Source organism: Corapipo altera, unplaced genomic scaffold, assembly GCF_003945725.1.
Source record: "Corapipo altera isolate COAL_440 unplaced genomic scaffold, ASM394572v1 0, whole genome shotgun sequence".
NCBI lineage: Eukaryota > Metazoa > Chordata > Aves > Passeriformes > Pipridae > Corapipo > Corapipo altera.
In genome coordinates, this window is record NW_020884872.1 from 39,772,774 (window position 1) to 39,794,178 (window position 21,405).

General features: G+C 41.5%; 1 protein-coding gene and 1 long non-coding RNA gene across 2 annotated transcripts in view; one reads left to right on the forward strand and one right to left on the reverse strand.

Moving 5' to 3' along the window:
• Window positions 1-18,834, reverse strand: part of UBAC2 (UBA domain containing 2) — a 95,385-nt gene extending 76,551 nt beyond the window's left edge. Inside the window, exons 1-4 of the mRNA XM_027644788.1 lie at window positions 18,625-18,834; window positions 7,959-8,086; window positions 1,229-1,348; window positions 686-792 (exon numbers count right to left, since the gene is read on the reverse strand). Coding sequence (XP_027500589.1) covers window positions 686-792; window positions 1,229-1,348; window positions 7,959-8,086; window positions 18,625-18,655 — 386 coding nt within the window. The 5' untranslated portion in view covers window positions 18,656-18,834. The remainder of the gene's footprint in view (window positions 1-685; window positions 793-1,228; window positions 1,349-7,958; window positions 8,087-18,624) is intronic.
• A 28-nt stretch (window positions 18,835-18,862) lies between these two features.
• LOC113947835 lies at window positions 18,863-21,182 on the forward strand. Its single transcript, XR_003527890.1, has 3 exons — window positions 18,863-19,075; window positions 20,121-20,336; window positions 20,813-21,182. It is a non-coding gene; the product is annotated as an uncharacterized LOC113947835 (long non-coding RNA).
• The last annotated feature ends 223 nt before the right edge of the window (window positions 21,183-21,405 follow it).

Below are 21,405 nucleotides of genomic sequence, written 5' to 3' on the forward strand. Positions count from 1 at the left end.
TGGGAACTCAAGTCTGTATGAGCCTGATCTCACTTGCCAGAAACTTAACCACAAAGCATTGCAGGTTCTGTGGTTCTACTGTAACATGCACACCTTTTATTAAGTGCAGAAATCTCAAATATAGGTTATAAGAAACTGAACCACTAAACACCTTAAAGCTGTAAGAACTTCAGCTGCAAGCACTAAATAGAGTAACATGTTCTAGCACTCAATTTTTTAAACACATACAAAATACCAGTATGAAATGTATATGCATTTAAAAGTGAACACAGAAGACATGACTTACAGTTCTGTTGCCTTTCTGATTTAAGAAAAAAATCAGCACCAACCCAATTTCAGTTTTCAGATTTACGAATTGAAATAAACCAAACAATTCAGAGTGAACAAATACAGCAACAATTTGTACACTGCAAGCTGTGTTTCAATCATGCTGCCTGGGGAAATGGGACTAACAAAATGGAAACTAATCATTATATGGATAAATTATAAATTAACCACAGAACATAACTAAGAAATAAATGTTTGAAATTATAACAGTTGTGCCAAGAACCTTTACGCTTCAGTTCAAAAGAAGATTCAATTTGATTTGAAGTGCTACATGAAGAAAGTTTTTTTAATTAAAATCTTCAGAAAACAACCCCTTGAAAATATATCTAAAATAAACAATCCATTAGAAGCTACTTACAAACCAGAAGGCAAGCTGTTGATGGTGATGCCAAATATATACTGAGCGATTTCTACAAGGAGAAGATCAAATAAAGCTGAGAGCATCCAAGCACCCAGCAAAAAAGACTGGAAAGAAAAAGGTTAATTAGAATCAATTCAACGGATTAAAAATAAGGGTTTAATGTATCTCTAAATAAAAGAAAAAATAAGAAAATCACTATACCAGTTCAACTAAGACAAATACAATCTTTAACACAACATAATTCCAAATCTACTTGTGCAGACATTGAAGAACGAAGAGTTAAGATTTGTTTCCAAAATTAAATTCTATGGGTTTGGTAACTTTCAACTGATAAACCTTGCAATCCACTGACTGCAAGATATTATCAATATAAATTTAAATTTATGAAAACCAAATAATTCTTAAAACCCTTTAACATATGTTTCTATACAAAATGTTAGTAATAAAGTTGCAGTATTAATACAAGACTACAAGATTCTAAACAGCGTAGAAAACAGTTTCTGTTAAAAAAAAAAAAAGAAATTCAAAACTGGAACTTACTGAAAATTTTCTGCTGCCATATCTTCTTTCAAATATTCTAAAGTTGTAAATGAGCAGACTGCTACAGAATGTGTCTTTCAAATCAAGACATACTGTTCTTCCACAAATAAGTCTCCAAATCTGGAAGATTAATGATCATAATTTTAAGCCCCTCTTCCTTCAAGGAAATTTTTCACAGAATTTATGCTCTTAGTGAATGCAATACTGGAGTCAGGTAACAGAAATGTGGTACATTTAAAAAGGGAAATAGAGAATGTTCTGGAAGAGTTCAAGAAGTCTCTTCAAAAATAAAATATTTTCAAGGCAGATGTCTACCTGTTACAACAAATCTACAATTAACCCAAATTAACCCAAAGACACTTTTATGTCCCTAGTTTATATTTACAAATAAAAATGGAAATCACAACTTTAGTGAATTTAGAATTACAAAAAAATTATTTTTGAAACAACCTCCAGATACAAACTAGTCCAACTGTAACTGTTCTAAGTTGTTCTAATCAGATCAGCTTCCTCTAGACCATGTCCAGTTGAGTCTTGAACACCTCCAAAGATGCAGTTTCTAGAACCTCTCTGAAACCTGTGCCAGTTTTTGGCCACCCTCATGGTTTAAAAAACTAAATCAAATCCTTACAATCCAGGCAGAATTTCCCATGTTCTATCTTGTGTCAACTACCTCTTGCACTTTGCAGACAAAGCAGAGCCTGGCTCCAGCTTCTCTATAGCTCCTGATCAGCTACTTGTAGATAGCAATAAAGTGTCTCCTCTCTGTCTTCTCTTCTTGAGGCTGGGCAGACCCAGTTCTCGCAGCCTTTCCTTCTATGTCAAACACTCCACCTCCTCTGACTGCCTTGGTGGATCCACTACAGTGTGTTCATAACTTCAAGGGAGGTGATTGTCCTGCTCTGCTCTGTTCTGCACTGGTGCAGTCTCACCTTGAATATCATGTGCAGTTTGGGGCACCACAATAAAAGAAAGATATTAAGCTCTTAGAGAGTATCCAAAGGAGGGTAATGAAGATGGTGAAGGGTCATGAAGGGAAGTCGTATGAGGAATGGCTGAGGTCACCTGGTCTGTTCAGCCTGGAGAAGAGGAGATTGATGGGAGGCCTCATTGCAGTCTACAACTTCCTCATGAGGGGAAGAGGAGGGGTAGGCACTGATCTCTTCTCTGTGGTGACCAGTGACAGAACCCAAGAAAATGGCCTGAAGTTGTGTCGAGGGAGGCTTAGGCTGGATATTATTAGAAGTTTCTTCACCCAGAGGGTGGTTAGGCACTGGAGCAGGCTCCCCAGGGAAGTGGTCACAGCACCAAGCCTGAGAGAGTTCAAGAAGTGTTTGGACAAAACTCTCGGGTACATGGTGTGACTCTTTGGGATGGTCCTGTGCAGGGCTAAGGGTTGGACTTGATGATTCTTGAAGGTCCCTTTCAACTTGGCATATTCTGTGATTCTGTGATTCTAGTACAGATGAATCCAGAACTGGGCACTTGTGAGACACATCTGGAACACTGTCAGCTACAGGAGTACAGTCTACCTATTTGCCACACTCTCACTAATTGTCCAGGAAACGGTTGGCCTTGGCTGCAAGAGCGGACTTGGCTCCTCTTGTTCACCAAGATCCACAGGTCCTTCTCTGCAGAGCTAATTCCCAAGCACTTGCCCTCCTAGCCTGCACTGTTGCAGCGTGGGGTTATTCCATCCCAGAAGCAGGATTTTCCAATTCATGAAATTCCTGTCATCCCATATCTTGGGCTTGCCAAGGTCTCTGTGAATAGCAGCCCTACCTTCCAACATATTGACCATTCCCCCCAGTTTTGGATCACACAAACTTTAAGTACAAACTTGTTCAAAGTGCACCGCATCCCAACATCCAAGTAACTAATAAATACATTCAATAGTACTGGTCCCAGCACTAATCTCCAAGGGGCCCTCCCCTAATTAATATCTGCCAAGTCGACTTTGTACTAATGACCATAACTCCATGGAGAGTCCAGCCAATTTCCCACCCATCTTCCTTTCCAGTTATTCAGTACATACCTCCATTTCACTTCAAGGACACAAAGGGAGATTGGGTTAAAGGCCCTGCTAAAGTCAAGGTGTGCAAAATCCACTGACTCCCCCTCATCCACAGCACCACTTGCTTCACAGAAGAGCACAACCATTTGGTCAGGCATGCTTTCATAGAATGGCTGAGGATAGGAAAGGACCTCTGGAGATCATCTAGTCTGATATTCTCATTCAAAACAAAGTCAATTAGAGCAGGATGTTAACTGACCACAACCAGTCTGGTTTTGACTATCTTCAAGTATGGAGGCTACACAACTTCTCTGGGGAAACTGTTCCTCTGTTTCATCAGACTTACAGTAAAAAACCTTTTGCTTCAAATGGAATTTCTTGTATTTCAATCCATGCCCATTGCCTCTTGTCCTTTTACTGACCTGGCTCTCTCTTCTTTGCTCCCTCACATCAAGTATTTACACACACTGGTAAGATCTACCCTAAGCATTCTCTTCTACAGGCTAAACAATCCCAGCTCTGTCAGCCTCTGCTCACACACCTGACCAGACTTGTACCCCTCTGTTGGACTCCCTGCAGGATGTCAAGGTCTGTCTTGTAGGATGCGGCACAAGAGCCCAGCACAAGGGACAACACTTCAGATGTTGTCACTGAGGGTGAGTAGAGATGAATGATTATCCCACCAGGCCTCCTTGTGAGGCTCTTCCTAATGCAGTTTAGGATGCTGTTAGGCTTTTTAGCCACAATGCTGCACTGCTGGTTCATGTCCAACTTTATTCTCCACCAGGACCCTCAGGGCCTTTTCTGTAAAGCTGTTTCCAGCTGGTCAGCCACCAGCTTGTACTGGTGCATGATTTTACTCCTCTCCAGTGCAGGACTTTGCATTTGCCTTTGCTGAACTTCATGAGGTTCCTATTGACCCTTTTCTCCCCTCTAAATGCCTGCAGAACTATGGGTGTATCAACTGTTGAGAGCACACTGCGTTCTGCTGTTTAAGTTATGAATGAAGACACTAAACAGTACTGGCCCCCAATCCACTTCACTGCCCACTTCTCTCACCTTGTACTTTCTCAGTTTGTCTGAGAATGTTACAGGAGACAGCATAAAAAGCTATACTAAGATCAAAATAAACAACATCCACTTATCTTCCATCACCCACCAAGACATTCATCTGCCTCATCATAGAAGGCTACCAGGTCAGTTGAGGATTCCACTTCAAAAATCTGTGCTGGCTATCCCCAGTCATTCTACTGTTCTTTGTATGTCTGAAAATTACTTCTAGGAGAACTTGTTTCATGATGTTCCCAGTGATACAGAAGATGCTGACTGGCCTGTACTTCCCAAATCTCCTGAAGATAGGAAGGACATTTGCTTTCTTCCAGTCCTCGAGAACCTTCCTTGACAGCAATGACCTTTCAAAGATAATACACTGACCTCACAATGACATGAGCCAACTCCTGCAAAACTTATGGGTGTGTACCTGTAATCATGAGGCTTCTTCCAGGTGTCTGAAGAAAGCCTCATCTACTTCTTCACGATCAGATAGTCTGTAGCAAACGCCAGCACCAAAAGTTGGCTGTACTGGCCCTCTAGTCCTGACTCATAAAATCTCAACTTCCTCATGTCCCAACATGAAGCTCTGTGCAGTTCTGCTGCTCTTTCACATAAAAAGCAATTCCCTTCCCTGCCTGTCCTTCCCAACAAGCTTGTACCTTCCTGCTAAGGCACTCTTATCATGTGACTCAACCTACCCCATTTTCATGACCCCTGTGAGACTGTAGCCCTATAATGGCATATGACCTTTAATTCCTCTTATTTGTTCCTTATGTCACATGTATTCATGTGCAGACACCTCAAAGAGGCACCTAGTCATGCTGATTTCCCAGAAAACATGAGAGTCTGTCCCGTAGGCACTTCCTTATTTACGTATTTATGAAGTAGGTCCTTTTCAGTCCTGTTTTGCTGATTATAAGATCCTTGCTGTCTGCATCATCCTGTCATCCATTAATATCAATCCTTTGCTGGCTAACCCAGTCCATATCTCCTCAATTGACTGTAGGTTGTCATCTCCTTCCTATGTCGTTCCTCTCTTAATGTTCTCCTAACCAGGTTGGCCTGCCTGTTAGCAAAGATGCCTTTGTCCCACTTGCCCAGGTGGATCCCATTTATTCCAAGTAGTCCTCAATCTTCAGAGAGAACATTGGGCACAAAAGCAAAAACCTTGTTGCCAACACCAGCTGTGCAACCAGTCGCGACCCACAGAATCTGTCCACTTCAGCTTGGCTGCTCCCAGTCACCTTTGTGTCCTGCACATCTTGAAAAATTGCTTCTATAAAGTTTTGATCCATGATCTTCCCAAGGACCAAGGTAAGGCTGAGGGACTGATGTTAATTGGATCTTCCTTTCTGCCTTTCCCAAAGGTAAGTGTGATGTTTGCCTTTCTCTGGTCATCAGGTACCTCCAGCAATTGCCATGACTGTTCAAAGTTTGTCGAGAAAGTCTCACAATTACACTGCCACACCCTTATTACAAAAATTTTGCTTGCTGCCCTTCATCTCCTTGCTAGTTTCCATCTCTCTTGCTCAGCTTCGGCACCCCCTACTCCCTTTCCTAAGCCATGGCCTGCTAGGCATTCTCACCTCCCTTACATTTCTCAAGGTCTTCAGGCCTCAACCAAGGCTTCTGCCTCTAACTTCCCCAGCATATCCAAGGACTGAACAAGAAGAAAGAACTGAGACCTCACTGTTGCAGCTGCCCTATGGCAATACGCCCAATGTTAAAACCTAGCCTGAGGCACCATCCCTCCTGAAGCTCAAACTAGCAGGGCTGTGACCTAACAGGTGACTATTTCATGACGTGCATTAACTGAACAGCCCTCACACAGACTAGGAAAGCTTGTAGCCTAACTGGTCTTTGCTTTAGCTAGCTTTAAAAATACATAGATCTAATGTAATGAAGATCCTTATTTTACACATGACATATCTTCGCTGCTCTTTAAGGGTCCTCTGTATGGAGACAAAGATCTTTTCATTTTGGACAGTACATATTTTGCTTTCCAAATTAACTGTACTCTTCTTCAACTGCCTGCTTTATTGCCTGTGCTCCCTACCAGCTTTAAGAATGCAACATCCAAAATGTCTGTTCACCCCCTGAAAAGAATTCCTTTCTATTAAACTCATCCCTGCAGATGAATTGATTCTAAACAAATTTTCTTTTTCAAAATTCTCAGTTGAATATTAGAATCAGACAGGAGTTAAACAATCTGCTCTCCCTGAGTTACACAACGATATAGAATATAGCTTGCTCCAAAAGGCATGGGAATAAATGAAACAACAATCTCATGAAAGAAAAAATCCAAACCCACAAATTCTCCAAAACACCACAATAAAAGTATCATATGTTTTACAGATACTTGCAAATATTTATGCTTAAGACACAGTAAAGGTGGTTTCTTTGAATAAAACACAGCTACTGCTGTTTTTTAGCAGATCAAACAAATGGAAAGAGAGAACTCGCTAAAGACAAATTGAAAAACAAACAAATAAACAAACCCCAAATCCACACCATTTCCATTTAAAACTTGAATAGTTTCTCAGACTTTTTTCATCCCCCTCCCCAAACACTTGCTTGTAACATTTTTAAAAGGCAGACATCATTTATGTATTTGTGCTATACAGCATTAGAAAGACATTTGGAAAATATAAGTAGTGCTCTTGCAGAGTTGCAATCTACATTAATCGCAAGAAAGCTCTTGTTCTTGGCAAGAAAGATTATGAAGTGCCATGGCACAGAGTACCAGTAGCTAGGGTTAATAATCTTTTAAAGTTTATAGGCTACAGCTGGCATTCTCAAAGACATTAATTTGACTATATACCTTTTTTTTTAATGCAACTGTAAAATCTGTGGGTAAGCTAAACACAGAGGCATTTGCTGACCCCTTCTCTGGTGAGCAGCAGTTCATCACTTCCAAAAATTAAAATAAAACACCCCAAAACAAATCCCCGCAGAACTTACCAGTTCTAAGTGTATTATTTCAAGAATTGGAGCTGATATTACAGGATCCTTAATTAAGCTTAAAATAAAACCTTACAAGATACAATATCCAAAAGACAGAGTATCTTAGTTTGAAACAGGAATAAGTAAGAAATTAACCAATTCAGCAGAGTACTGAAGAGCATGACAAACTCCATCACTTGGAATCTTCAAATTAGAAGCAGCCCTTCTATTCAACAGGCAAATATTAGTATTCCACAACTAACTAAACCAGAACTTACAGAATGAAAGTTACAGCCTCTGTTGTTAAAATATATCATATATAATCAGAAAGCCCAATCACAATAGCCCTGTTCAGTCTCAAAAACTAAGCACAATAAGATACTGACATTCATATCAAAATACTTGTATTGTTAAAGGGGTTAAATCACACTTAATTCGCAGCAAGTTTCCACATTACAGTGTCTGAAAGGAAAAATGACACAAATCAAATCATTTCCCAGACAAGACAAAGAAGTGAGAAGCTATGTTGATTGTTTCAGATCAGTTTTTCTTATGTTTTCCAAAAAGTGGTAAACTGGGGTGACATAAAAAAAAGGTAAGAACAAGCTGATCTACAACAGTGAACAAAGGGAAAGAATCAGAGGAAAAAAAAACGGGGGGGGGAGGGGGGAGACCACACAGTTTGCAGTCTCTTTTCACACAAAATGAGCTGACTCTTACCTGAAAATCCTCTTTTATAGCTTGTAGGTTATACACAAAGAACTTCTGATAATGTTGAAAGAGCAGGGTCAATAGAATCGAGATGGCACTTAGGACTAGTAACAAACTCTTCGACAAAGGCGCTTTATCTTAAAGACAAAAGACCAAACAAATCAAAAAAAGCCATTTTAGAGAAAAGTCTCTGACATGCAAAAAGTGATACATTTAAACAGGTGACTGGAAAACATAATAATAGTGACACCACCTTGACTTTTTAGATCAACCACTTCCCAAGTTCTCAACAACTTGCAAATAGATAGGAAGAACACACTAAAACAAAGAGAAGTCTTTAGAGATATTAATGACAATTATATGTTAACCAGACATTTTGTTTCTAACATTGTCTCATTAAATTAATTGTTTGGCTATAATTAAACTTAAGTTCTCTGCACCTGTAGAGGTCATGCCCTCCTTTGCTGCCCTCCTAAGGCTCAATCACATTTCAGGAAATAAAATAAACACTCTTTTTTCTAGAAAAATCGACATGCACATCTGTTTCCTTTGCATTAGGGATTAAGATCAGCTTTTTTCTTAGAGGCTATGAAGCAGGAATTACCTGAATAAATGTCCTGAAAAAACTGACTTTCTCTCCACTGCACTTGGATCCACCATTCAAGGAAACATATCTAAGTTAATTTACACGACATTCATCTTCCTTCCATTCAATCATTACAATTATTCATAAAGAAATTAATAGAATCAGTATGTTTGTGAAATCACAACTTCTTTCCCTCTATGAGCATGACTTTCAAAAAGCACATTCAGAAGCAAGCAGAGAACAGCGAAATCTGCAATGCACATTTACTAAAGACTGCCAAGTGGAATATCCAGCAGGGTTACCCAGAAATTCATCCTATTCTGTTGCTGTGGGTGATACAATAAATTACAAACTCTTGCCCAACAATTCAAGCCAATACAAAGACTCCAAAATATTACTTATTCTATGACTTTTCTCTTTTTCACACATGCAACCTGAATCATATTTACTTCCTTTCCAAACACCTCAGCTATAGCACACAATCCACTCGTTTTCAGACAACTGTTTTTCCCAGGGTGTTACGAAATCTGTAGCTCTGTTGTTCTTCTTACATAAAAAACGGAACGATGAGATTACTTTGAAAGTACTAATGGGAAGTAAAGAGCAGGAGCACAGGAAGAACAAAACTGCATGGAAATACGTAATATAGGAAACATTTAGTACCTCTCCAGATTCAACTGACTGCCATGAATGATTCCATTAACATCTGCTGCACACTAGAACAGTGAACTGCTAGAGAAGGAATATTGTAAAAGGCACCAAAGCCAGGATTTTAATTATGGCACAATCACACTGCCATTGAAACTACAGTTCTTACTACATAATTTAGATGTGATCCTCATTCAAGTATTAGCTGATGACATCAAGAACAACCTTACTGGGCTCTGTTAGCTGCTCTCAGCTCACAGCACCTTGAAGTATGCAGTCTTCTGTTGCTCACCATGCAAAGAAAACATTTATGTGTTCCACAATGAAAACTTGTACTTAAAACTCTTATTTCAGTCCACAACCATACCTTTTGAGTTCATTATATAAAGATGCACTTTCCTTACTCCATTTAAGCAATTAACACCTTGAAGAACTATCCTTTTATAGAAGTTAGGCAGTGACTTGGATTGACGCAGGTTGATGTTACTATGCTAACCATAAACTTTACTTTTATGGTTGTGTGAGACACATTACGGCAGAAAGTCTGGTTGACTTTTTTTTTAATGCAAGAAAACTGTCCATCTTTCAATTTAATATCTTTCACTGGATTCTTTTTGCTCTCCAAAAATAAGGTCTATAGTCTTTAGATGTCCATTTTTTAAATTATTTATTCCTCTGACTCAGTTGGACGTTTCAAAACAGTTTGAAGTCATCAGAGAACTGTAGAACACTGGGGGAAAAAAGAAGCTGGAGCTGCCTCAAAGCTACTGTGCAGACAATGCACACACATGTTCACGTGAAACCTCAGGCTCCTTTAGTTAACTTAACTTAGCTAAATTAGCATTCCTTGATGTGAAAAGGTGTTTTATAATCAGGATACAAATTTCTGAAATAGCCTAAAACAGAAGAACTGTACTAGTAGCAACAGTAAACAGTTTTGAACCAAAGTTCGGTAAGACTTGTTATTTTACTATCAAATGCATCTACGTTATTTCATGAATTTGAACACATTTTTACAAGAACTCCTTAGTCCCATAATACTTTTCACATAAGGAACACATTACTGCAAGAAACATGACAACAATACCTCTAGATATCCCCATCATAACTACATATTTCTATAGAGGTTTAATATTTAGATTTTACTGCAATTTGCATATCATTAGTTTATTTTTACATTACAGGTAATACACACTTGAAACACTTTATCCTATCAAGTTAATTCCTAATTTGAATGCATTCAAAAATAACCAACCTTATCTGTTTTCTCCAAAAGTGTGAATACACATTTTTATTAAGAGCCTCCTTTTAGCTTTCAGCTTAGACACTTTAAACCTTGGTATAGACGAAAAGTACTTAATATTAGACATGTCATCAAGTGAAAAACCACAGAAGTAACTAACCCATAAATGTGACAGTCACCCACAGGGAACATCACATGAGTAATGGAAACTTCTACTCTCAAGCACCTCATAATGTCATCGTGGCTGACAAGTTTATTCTTCTCTGATGAACTTGAAAAATACAATAATGCAACTTTTGAAATGCTTTTTCCAAGTGTTTGCACAATGTAGCAGTTTACCCCTTAACAGCAAACAGATCCTTATCAACGACTGCTGTGGAATGTCTCAGCCAGTAAGACCAAAAATGATTATCAATCCCAGAGAGTGCACGATCAGGCATTCTGACATTCAAGCCAAATTCCTTACCTAGAATGCAAAGGGAATTTAGAATTTAGAAAGCAAAATTCTAGCCTAATGAGTATGCAACCATGTGCAAGATGGAAACATGTACCACCAACCTACCAGGGCACCAGTGTCTGCTGGCAGCACCTGTGCACACATGCACAAAGAGAAAAACACAGTGCCTCAAAACCACATAAAGCAAGTAGAATGAAAGAATAAACTCTCATTTCGACCCTGAAAGTTAAAATATACCAAATACTGTCTTCAAAGATCTTGGAATAAATTTGCAACCCCAAAGTGGCAATTCTTTCAAACAGCAGGCAGTAATAACATTGGTGCTACAACACATCTACGGAGCTTCCACCTAAGTGCAAAGAGAAATTTTGTAGCAACCAGAAGAACACGCCCATACTATGATGAAGGGCAAGCAACTAGCTTTCACTGCAGATCTTTGCAGTGAAGTCTCCCCCCAAAACTGCCCTCAAAATCTCACAGACAAGTGTCCCAACTTTCATGTTACCATTGTACAATGTGAAGCTGTCCCCAAATGTGACATAAATAAGAAAATCAACTCTTAAGTCTCCATATTCCACCCCTGCACTCATTGCAAAGCCCACAAGTCCTCCCCTTCCACAGCCTAGTACTCTTCTAGCTGCCAGTACCACTTTTCAGAATACAGAATTAAGAATACCTGTGTCCGTCTGTCACAGAGGGGGAGGTTTATGGCACAACTGCTCATGTAGTTGCAGCTTCAGAAGCCACCAGTGCGCTAATAAGAATAAGAAAGTTGTGGTAGCAGCAACAGCTACAGTTTCTGAAATTATTTCCTGCTCCCTGCCTGTTCACTACTCCCAGGTGAAGAGATACAGCATATGGGCATGTCAAAACAGGCAGCCAGACCAATCCACTGTTTCAGAAGGGCTTTTGAGGAAACAACTTCACCTCCTGGACTGCTGTTCCAGGACTGACACTAAAGTGTTGACTTGGGAGAGGACCTGACTCCCGACACCAGCTAATGAGCAGTGGCTGCAGAAGCTCGAATTAGCTCAGGACAATTTCTGTGGGGATCCCTACTGAGCTTACACCACAGCTGCAGATGAAATATGCTTTGTAAAAACTCTTTTTCCACTATCATCTTCCCAAACCCAGCTGCTATAAGGCAGACGCATCACTTTCATACAGTTAATTGCTGGGGGCTACTATAATGGCACAAAACACACAAACACCATTTTTTTAATGCTAATACACAAGATCAGCAAGTCTTTTAAACCATAACTGATGCACATCTGAATGCACAGTACTTCCCAAACGCACTGACAGACTCTGCATTTTGGGAGGTTGTTTTTCCTGCATTAAACCACCATGCAGATATTAATCTATTGTATTCCAACATTTGCCCAAAAACCTGCAGCACATTCACCAACCAACAGTGACGTTTCATTGCAACTGAAGACAATAAGAGTATCACCGCAGGAACAGTTTTTCATCAGATGCTTATAAACTTAAAGCAGGAGCTGAGAGATGCATAACATTAGTTTATGAAAGTCAGTAAAGAAACCAACTGCAATCATGCTTTAAACCTACTTTTAAAAGGTACAGGTAAGTCTGTAATCAAGCCAGTTACCTATACATTTACTATTTAGAAAACTTCTGGGTTTAGCTTAGGCTACAAACTATAAAAAATGAGGAGATACAAAAAGAAAAAAAAAAACCAAGCAAAAAAGCAAAACCTTGGTTTCTAAAAGCAACACTTGAAATAGAAACTGAAACAGGTTGAAGTATACAAAAATGCTCCCCTGGTTGAGTTTCTTTCCAACCAAAGAGCATATTATCATACTACTTTTAGTATACACTGTCAGAAATACCATGTATGGCTACACCACAAGACCATGTGGACATCCCCACACTGGCTTGAAACAAGTTAGCTCTGCTGCAGCAGAATAGCCACATTTTTGTGGTGTTCAGTGTATGGCTAATTGACCTGATGTGGCTATGCTGCTCCTAGGACTCAGGCTAACCAGGCTGCACCATGGCATGCTGATGTACCAGCTAATTCCATTTCCCATACAGTATCGTACTGTGTAATACTGCTATGCACAGAAGACTGATATATTCAATACATGGTCATATTTCCTTCAGTCATACAAAAAAGCATTTTAAATTTACATAGCTTTTTTATTTTTCCAACATCACTGCATAACACAGTTCAGTCTTGCCAGTTATGCAAGCAGAGGAGCACAGACTTTCCCTATTGCCTTGGGGTTTTTAACAAATTACTAGTACTGCACTACAAGGTTAACAGAGATGTAAAAGCCTAAGTTGCATTGGTAGAAATCCTTGTACACAAGTTCAAAGGACTCTACTCCCTCCTACTATAAGAAGCAGCTTTTGTGTAGTAGGCAAAGTAGTGAAATATTTTGCAGAGGTAACAAGTGGCTATGCTTTAAAACATGGACTCAAATTTTACCTTAATAAAGACTAACTTGAACAGGCTTTCCTACTACACTCTTGTGCAGTATGTACATAGCATGAAGAATACTGGGAGGGGATTAAAATGTCTGCAGAAAGGTTTGGTGTTGCTCTATCGGGTTTAAGCTGTTGGTAAAGCCTTTCTGTGTATCATACTTTGCTACTGGGATGCAGCATGTTGGCAAACTAAGCAGCACCACAGTACATCAAACAGCCAGCCCAGTGTCACTCTTCACATACTCATGCTTACCCTTTGCAGAACCACTGAAGTGTTTCAGCAGCATTTCTTATGGGACTGAACCAGCAGACTGTAACACAAGAGACTGGTCTGGGTCCAGCACCACAGCCCACCTCTCAAGCCCCTCCTTAAAGTCAGGCACTGGTGACACATTTCCTGAACTCACTGTATTGTTGTTTGACAAGTCAACTCAACTGGGTTAGTGTTTTGCTAAGTCATTTGGGTCTGCTGTGCTGTGTCTCCTGCTAGTACCCAGAGGAACCGTTTTTTTTTTCCCAGGACATACTGGTTCCTCCAATATTTCAGATAACAGAAACAGTTTCCCGTAGCCAGGGCAAACTGTCTTTGTCCTTTTAAATGGTGGGGTTCTTTGTTTCCTGGCTTCCCTATCTCATAGTTGTAACATGTACCAGGTATATTTACTTCTACATTTATATCTCCTCATCCAAAATGGTGCACGTCCTCCACTGAGTAGGTGTGTTGTCACCTCACAACGCAGTTATCACCTGTCTGCCTGCAATTTGCCACATCATTCCTACAAAAGGACCTACTTGTCTGGACTAGCTCACACGCAGCTGGAGTGGTTTGTTTGTTGGAGTGGTTTGCTTTTATGCACATTTCTTATAACATTATTTTTCCAGAGTCTCTGTGCCTATGCATGTGATTACACGCTAGTACTGAACAGGAGATGTAGGACAGAGGATTTAGACCAGGAAACTCTTAAACTAGGATAAGAAATACTAGATAAACACTTTCTGTAAGAACTCACTTTATCTGCAGTGCTCAAAGCCATGAGACACATCCTTAAATGGCACATGGACAAGGTCAAAGACTTCACTGCACAGGCCAAGCTATTCAAGCATTATTTACTAGAAGTCTAACTTCAGTAGATGTGGTCAAACTTACAAAGAATCTGAATTTCTTGTAAAGAACTCACAAGTTTTGACTGTTCCCTGGATGAAGACAGTGTCATTCATCTCACTGAACCACAGAGCCAGGATGTGGAATGAACTTTTCTGTGTAGACACATGTAATAGGATAGAATCCATGGGCATCCATAGTACAGATGATCCAACAAGTTAGCTTGAGATAAGTAATACAGAAACAATTTGTGCTTGCTAATAACTATCAAAAATATTGTTTATTCAACATAGAGTCTATTCATGGCTAAATCTACATGTTGTTTTTTAAGACTGTTTTATCAATTGATTGTACATAATGCAAGAACACCTTATCCTGAATAAAGAACAGTAGCGATAAGAACAGCTACAGGAGCTAAGTGGACTTCGAAAAAGCTTAGCTGACCTAAACTTACTCTGGTAGGTCAGTAGTAGTACTTCAGGGTCACTTTTTCATACAAAAGTGAAATACGTTCAGATTAAACAAATGCACCAGAATTCCTGGTTTAGAAATTTGGAAATGTAGCCGTGCAGTAATCAGTTAGCTATTCTGCTTTTATCGACGAAATCAAAATACATTTACAAAATACATTTTTAATTTACTCATTCAAGATTTTTTTCACGCATGCAGCCAAAGATTTTCCCAAATAAATGTTAAAAATAAACTGTGCCAAAGGAACCTACAGTGTCTTCCTCACACATTTCCTAGAAACAGTACATCAGTATACTGCTAAGTGGCATTGGATTACCACAGTTCAGTCACCTCTTCTGCCACATTCTGTCATATTGAGTGTTTGGAATATTAAACAACAACTTCATTTTAACAAGCACACATTCATTTACTTGAATTATAAGCTATCTTCTCTCAAGCACACACAGTTACCATGTCTGGGACATAAAAAAAGGCAGAATAGACTATAGGGCCAATCAAAGCTTCATAAAGTTTTATGGCAAAAGGAATAACATTGAATGAAAAAGGTCCAAAACTTAACATTTTCTAATGAAAAAACCTAATATTCTAAAAAAACTTAATATTCTAATGAAATCATTCTTCACTATGAGAGTCAAGAAACAGTTTAAAATGCATCTTTAGCAAACAGCTTGAAAATATTCTAATCATGTCAGTATCTCTATAGTTTAAAAGAAGTTTTGTTTACATCAAAATATCAAGAAATGAGAGGCAGCCTAGAAACACTGAAAAAACAGAATGCAAGAAAGGGAAAAGGGATTAATGAAATATCAATCAGTAGATTAGCTTCATAGGACATTGATTATTAATTTGATCTATGTACTGCGTGAAATAAAATATATGGATTCTGGAGTTATTTCTCTCCTTTAGACCTCTAAAGACAATACAGACTAATAAGAAGCTGAACAGCCCCCCTGTAATCCCGGAGGAAACAGTTAGTGACCTGCTGAGCCACTTGGATCCTCACAAGTCTATGGGACCAGATGGGATCCACCCCAGGGTGATGAGGGAGCTGGTAGAAGAGCTCACCAAGCTGCTTGCCATCATCTGCCAACAGTCCTGGCTCACTGTGGAGGTCCCAGATGATTGGAAGTTGGCAAATGTCACACCAATCCACAAAAAGGGCTGCAAGGTGGACCCGGGAAACTACAGGCCCATCAGCCTGACCTCAGTGCCTGGCAAGGTTATGGAGCAGATCATCCTCAGTGCAATCACACAGCACCTACAGGATGGACAAGGGATCAGACCCAGCCAGCACAGGGTCTGACCGACCTGATCTCCTTTTATGATCAGGTGACCCGCCTGGTGGATGAGGGGAAGGCTGTGGATGTGTCTACCTGGACTTCAGCAAAGCTTTTGATACTGTCTCCCACTGCATACTCCTGGAAAAGCTGGTAGCCCACGGTTTGGACAGGGGCACTCTGTGCTGGGTCAGGAACTGGCTGGAGGGCCGGACCCAGAGAGTGGTGGTGAACGGTGCTGCATCCAGTTGGTGGCCGGTCACTGGTGGTGTCCCACAGGGATCAGTGTTGGGCCCAGTTCTGTTTAACATCTTTATCGATGATTTAAATGAGGGGACTGAGTCCACCATCAGCAAATTTGCAGATGACACTAAGTTGAGGGGGAGTTTTGATCAGCTGGAAGGCAGGAGGGCTCTGCAGAGGGACCTGGACAGCCTGGAGAGCTGGGTTGATTCCAATGGGATGAGGTTCAACAAGGCCAAGTGCCGGGTCCTGCACTTTGGCCACAACAACCCCATGTATCAGAGATAGTGCAGCCATCAGGACCAGGGCAGTGATCATCCCTCTGTACTTGCACTGGGGTGGCTCCACTTCAAGTACAGTGTCCAGTTCTGGGCCCCTCAACTCAGAAAGGACACTGGGGGGCTGGAGTGTGTCCAGAGAAGGGCAATGGAGATGGTGAAGGGTCTGGAGCACAAGTCCTGTGAGGGAGGTGGGATTATTAACCTGGAGAAAAGGAGGATGAGGAGAGACCTTATCGCTCTCTACAGCTACCTGAGAGGAGGTTGTAGTCAGGTGGGGGTTGGTTTGTCTCCCAGGCAAGTAACAACAGCAGGGAAGGATATAGCTTCAAGCTGTGCCAGGGGAGGTTTAGGTTGGACATTAGAATAAGTTTCTTCACAGAAGGGGTTGTTGAACATTGTAATGAGCTATCCAGGGAGGTGACGGAGTCACCATCCCTGGAGGTATTTAAGGAAAGACTGGATGTGGCACTTAGTGCCATGGTCTAGTTGATATCATAGAATCAGCTTGGTTGGAAGGGACCTCTGAGATCATCAAGTCCAACCCTTGATGCAACACCACCATGGTTACTAGACCATGGCACTAAGTGCCACATGAAGTCTCATCTTAAAAACCTCCAGGGACAGAGAATCCACCACTTCCCTGGGCAGCCCATTCCAGTGCCTGATTACCCTTTCTGTAAAGAATTTCTTCCTAATATCTAACCTAAACCTCCCCTGGCAGAGGTTAAGACCATGCCCTATTGTCTTACTGATACTTGCCTGGGAGAAGAGACCAACCCCTACCTGGCTACAACCTCCTTTCAGGTAGTTGTAGAGAGTGATGAGGTCTCCCCTGAGCCTGTTCTTCTCCAGGCTGAACAGCTCCAACTCCCTCAGCCTCTCCTCACAGGACTTGTGCTCGAGTCCCTTCACCAGCCTTGTTGCTCTTCTCTGGACCTGCTCCAGCACCTCAATATCCTTCCTGAACTGAGGGGCCCAGAACTGGACACAGTACTCGAGGTGTGGCCTCACCAGTGCTGAGTACAGGGGAAGAATCACTTCCCTGATCCTGCTGGCCATAGTGTTCCTGATCCAGGCCAGGATGCCATTGGCCTTCTTGGCCACCTGGGCACACTGCTGGCTCATGTTTAGTGGCTGTCAACCAGCACTCCCAGATCCTTTTCCACCGGGCAGCCTTCCAGCCACTCTTCCTTCAGTCTGTAGCGCTGCATGGAATTATTATGACTCAAGGGCAGGACCCAGCACTTCACCTTATTGAACCTCATACCTCTGGCCTCGGCTCATCGATCCAGCCTGTCCAGATCCCTCTGCAAAGCCTTACTGCCCTCCAGCAGACTGACACTCCCACCCATTTTCTATGAAGCATGCAGTTAGTCAGCAAAGTTTTGACTTATCATTTGTCCCCGCCTGCTCTTGGGACTGTAGTGCCAAAGTGCACAGCGCAGCCAGGTCAGCTTCTCACGGCTGCTTCCAGACGCTGCAGATGCTTTGTCCTGTAAACAAACTCAGAACCAACCCCCAATACCCCTGAATTCAGTTCAGGTAGCACTGGAACATAAAATGATTTACATACGCTGCACGTACAAATTCAGCTAAACAGAGCTGGGAACATATTTGTTCCAATAAACTGGTTTGAAAAAGTAAGTTTATTTTCACATTAAGAGGGGGGGTCTTGCATTTTCTAACACATATGTTGGCATGCAGGTCTATACTGATGTATCCAGATGTATATACACACACAGACACGGACATAGACAGACACACGGCTCCTCGGCTCCTCCCGCCGTCACGTAGTTTAAAAGTGCAGGCGAGGGGACCAAGCCCATCGGCTCCCCCGGGGCCGGCGGCGGCAGCGCCGCCCGCGCTCCCACCCCTGACCGCCGCCCTCCCCGGACCTTGGCGGGGCCGGTACTCACAGAACCCGTTGGAGCCGGTGCTGGTGAACATGGCAGCGGCCTGGCCCGGCCGGCGGACGCCGCTGGCGGAGCCCCCGAGGCTGGGCAGCCCACCCGAGGCCGGGCAGCCCCCCGAGGTCGCGCAGCCCCTGAGGAGCCGCGGCGGGCCGGGGCCGGGGCCGGAGCCGCGATGGGGAGGGCTAAGGTGGCCGCGATGGGCCAAACGCCGCCGACAGGCGACCGGGCGGCGCCCCCTGCCGGGCCCGCCGGGCAGGCCTGGGAGTGCCAGGGGGGCGCTGCAGTCTACGTGTGTTGTCTATAATTTATTACTTGTATCCTCATAAATAGGAAGAAGTTCTTTTCGTTGAAGGTGGCAGAGCACTGGAGCAGGCTGCCCAAGGAGGTCGTGGAGTCTCCTTCTCTGGAGACACTCCAAACTCACCTGCACGCGTTCCTGTGTCACCTGCTCCAGGTGACCCTGCCTTGGAGGGCAATTTGCACTGGATGGTCTCCAGAGGTACCTTCCAGCCCTAACGATTCTGTGATTCAATATGATTTAAATTTGAAATTTGTATGTGCCCTTAAGGAAGCCTGACTCCTCACACTTTGGAAAACTGTGGCCCTCGAGGCTCATCCTAATTTGGGGAGTCCGCCAGGCAAGTAGCTCATTAGGAGCTGTGAGTAAGCTGTCATTACAGCTAAGGGAGACATAGTCAATACAGACAGTGGAGCCTGGAGAGCTTTTCAGCTGATCAAATGAAGGTATCTGCTTTAGGATTAAATTAATTGCTACCTACGCTCCACCGGCTGTACCGAACAGATCACCACTACCTCTAATGGTACATCAGACACCCAGCTCTCTAGCAGCATGGTAGACACACGATACATGGTAAGACAAATTCCCCATTTCATACAGATGTGGTATAATAAGGCTGTAATTATTCAGGCACCAAAATTCAATTACATTTTTAAGTCCTCGTAGACTTTATTGAAATAAGTCATGCTAAGCATTTAAAAGGTGACAGTGTTCTGTACTGTGTCAGGAAGAAACAGGATGAGGTTTGTGTGCTGCGTGTTCATGTGCTTGACAGAACTGAGGACCTCAAGGTCACATTTAACTTACTGCACTACTAGACTGAGAACAAATGTCACTCTAGAATTGGAAAATGTGACGTGTCAGATAGGTAACAATTTTTAAGCAGGCAACAAATAGTAAAAACTTTTCAGGGAAGTCACTAAGTTGTTAAATTGCATAAATTTTTTTATATACAGCAAAAACTAAAATACCTTTTAATATTTACATTCAAATGCAACTACCAAATAGCACTTTAAATGTGAAGATCCTGAATCTTTGTAAACAAATCTCTTAAATACTGCCAAGAGGACATAAAAAAATACTTTATGTTTGGGTTCACAAATACTTAGCCTAAGTTCAGCATATCAGCATGTAATTTTAAAATGTCCAGCTTCCAGCATTAATTTCAAATTTCTGTTGCTCACTTGTCCTCTCTTTACAGATCCTGCAGGCAGGCAGGTAGGAATTGGATTCACAGTCTGCTCACAGAGCGGGAGGTATATCTAAACCAGACAGAAGGAAGAGACAAAGAGACAGCACGTTGGAAAGTCTGACTACCCCAGGCTGAGGTTCTTTCCCCCGAAAAGAATCTAAATTGGATTCACAGCATGAAACCTATCGCGTCTTTGGCTACAGACAACTGGCTTATTCTTTGCTGGTAAGCACAGCTGGGAGAAGTGCTTTGCTACAGAAATTTTCCTTCTTTCTTTCAAATGCAAATGGCTCTGGCTGCTGTACGTTACATATGCAAACTCTGTCTTGCCAGTGTGCTGCTGAATGGGCAAAACCATACATAAGTGACAAGCAATCCTCATTTCTAAGGAAAGGGAACATATATAAGGAGGTGCAAAGCCTGCACAGCTTGTAATAGTTCCAGCATGAAACTTTCTTTGGGAAAAGCTTGGGTGCCTCCTGAAATTTTAGGGATTTAATGAGGTATTCATGGTCTAATTAATTACCATTTTGGACTTTTTTGACACTAACCTTCACTTAAAGTAATTAAGCCTTTTTGTGGATCTGGCTTTAGTACAGGTGAGGATAAAACCTGAAAACTTTTCCAGCATTGACTGTGTAATAGGCTTAGGATTGTTGTTTTAGTGCTGAAGATAAAGCTTGCTTTTATTTCTTTCACAGTTACACAGAATTGAGTGACAAAATTTAGAAGTTTACAGTCCTGAGACCCAAGAACTAGTGTTCTTTTTTTATAAGCTCTGTTTTGAAGATTTCCCTAGATTGATGTCCTACAAGGTAATCATATTAGGGGGATTCTCCTCTGCAACGTCAAGCACTGGAATTGGATTGAAGTCATAATCACTGAGCATAGCAGAGACTTGGGCATGTATTCTGCTGAATGAGGATGCATTTGGGCAAATATTTAAGAACTATTTTGAAAGCAGCTCTATGGACTTGTTATCACTGACAGATACAACAAAGCTGAATGAGCAGCAGTAATTGGCAAGCTTCTCCCAACAACATACCAAAATTTTGCAGATTTGTCAATACTGCTGGAATAAAGGGAATTGGCTCTGAATTTTTTTACCACTATCTTGTTAAAGTGTACAAATATACTATGGAGTGTTTGTGAAACATCTAATGATGTCCATTGTTTCTAAAAAGGGTTTACTAAGTCAGTTTTTCTGAGATTAAATCAGATGAGATCCACTATGTGTTTTTGAGAAAACTGCATACCCCTTGCTAATAATTATAGTTTCACATACTGATTGAAT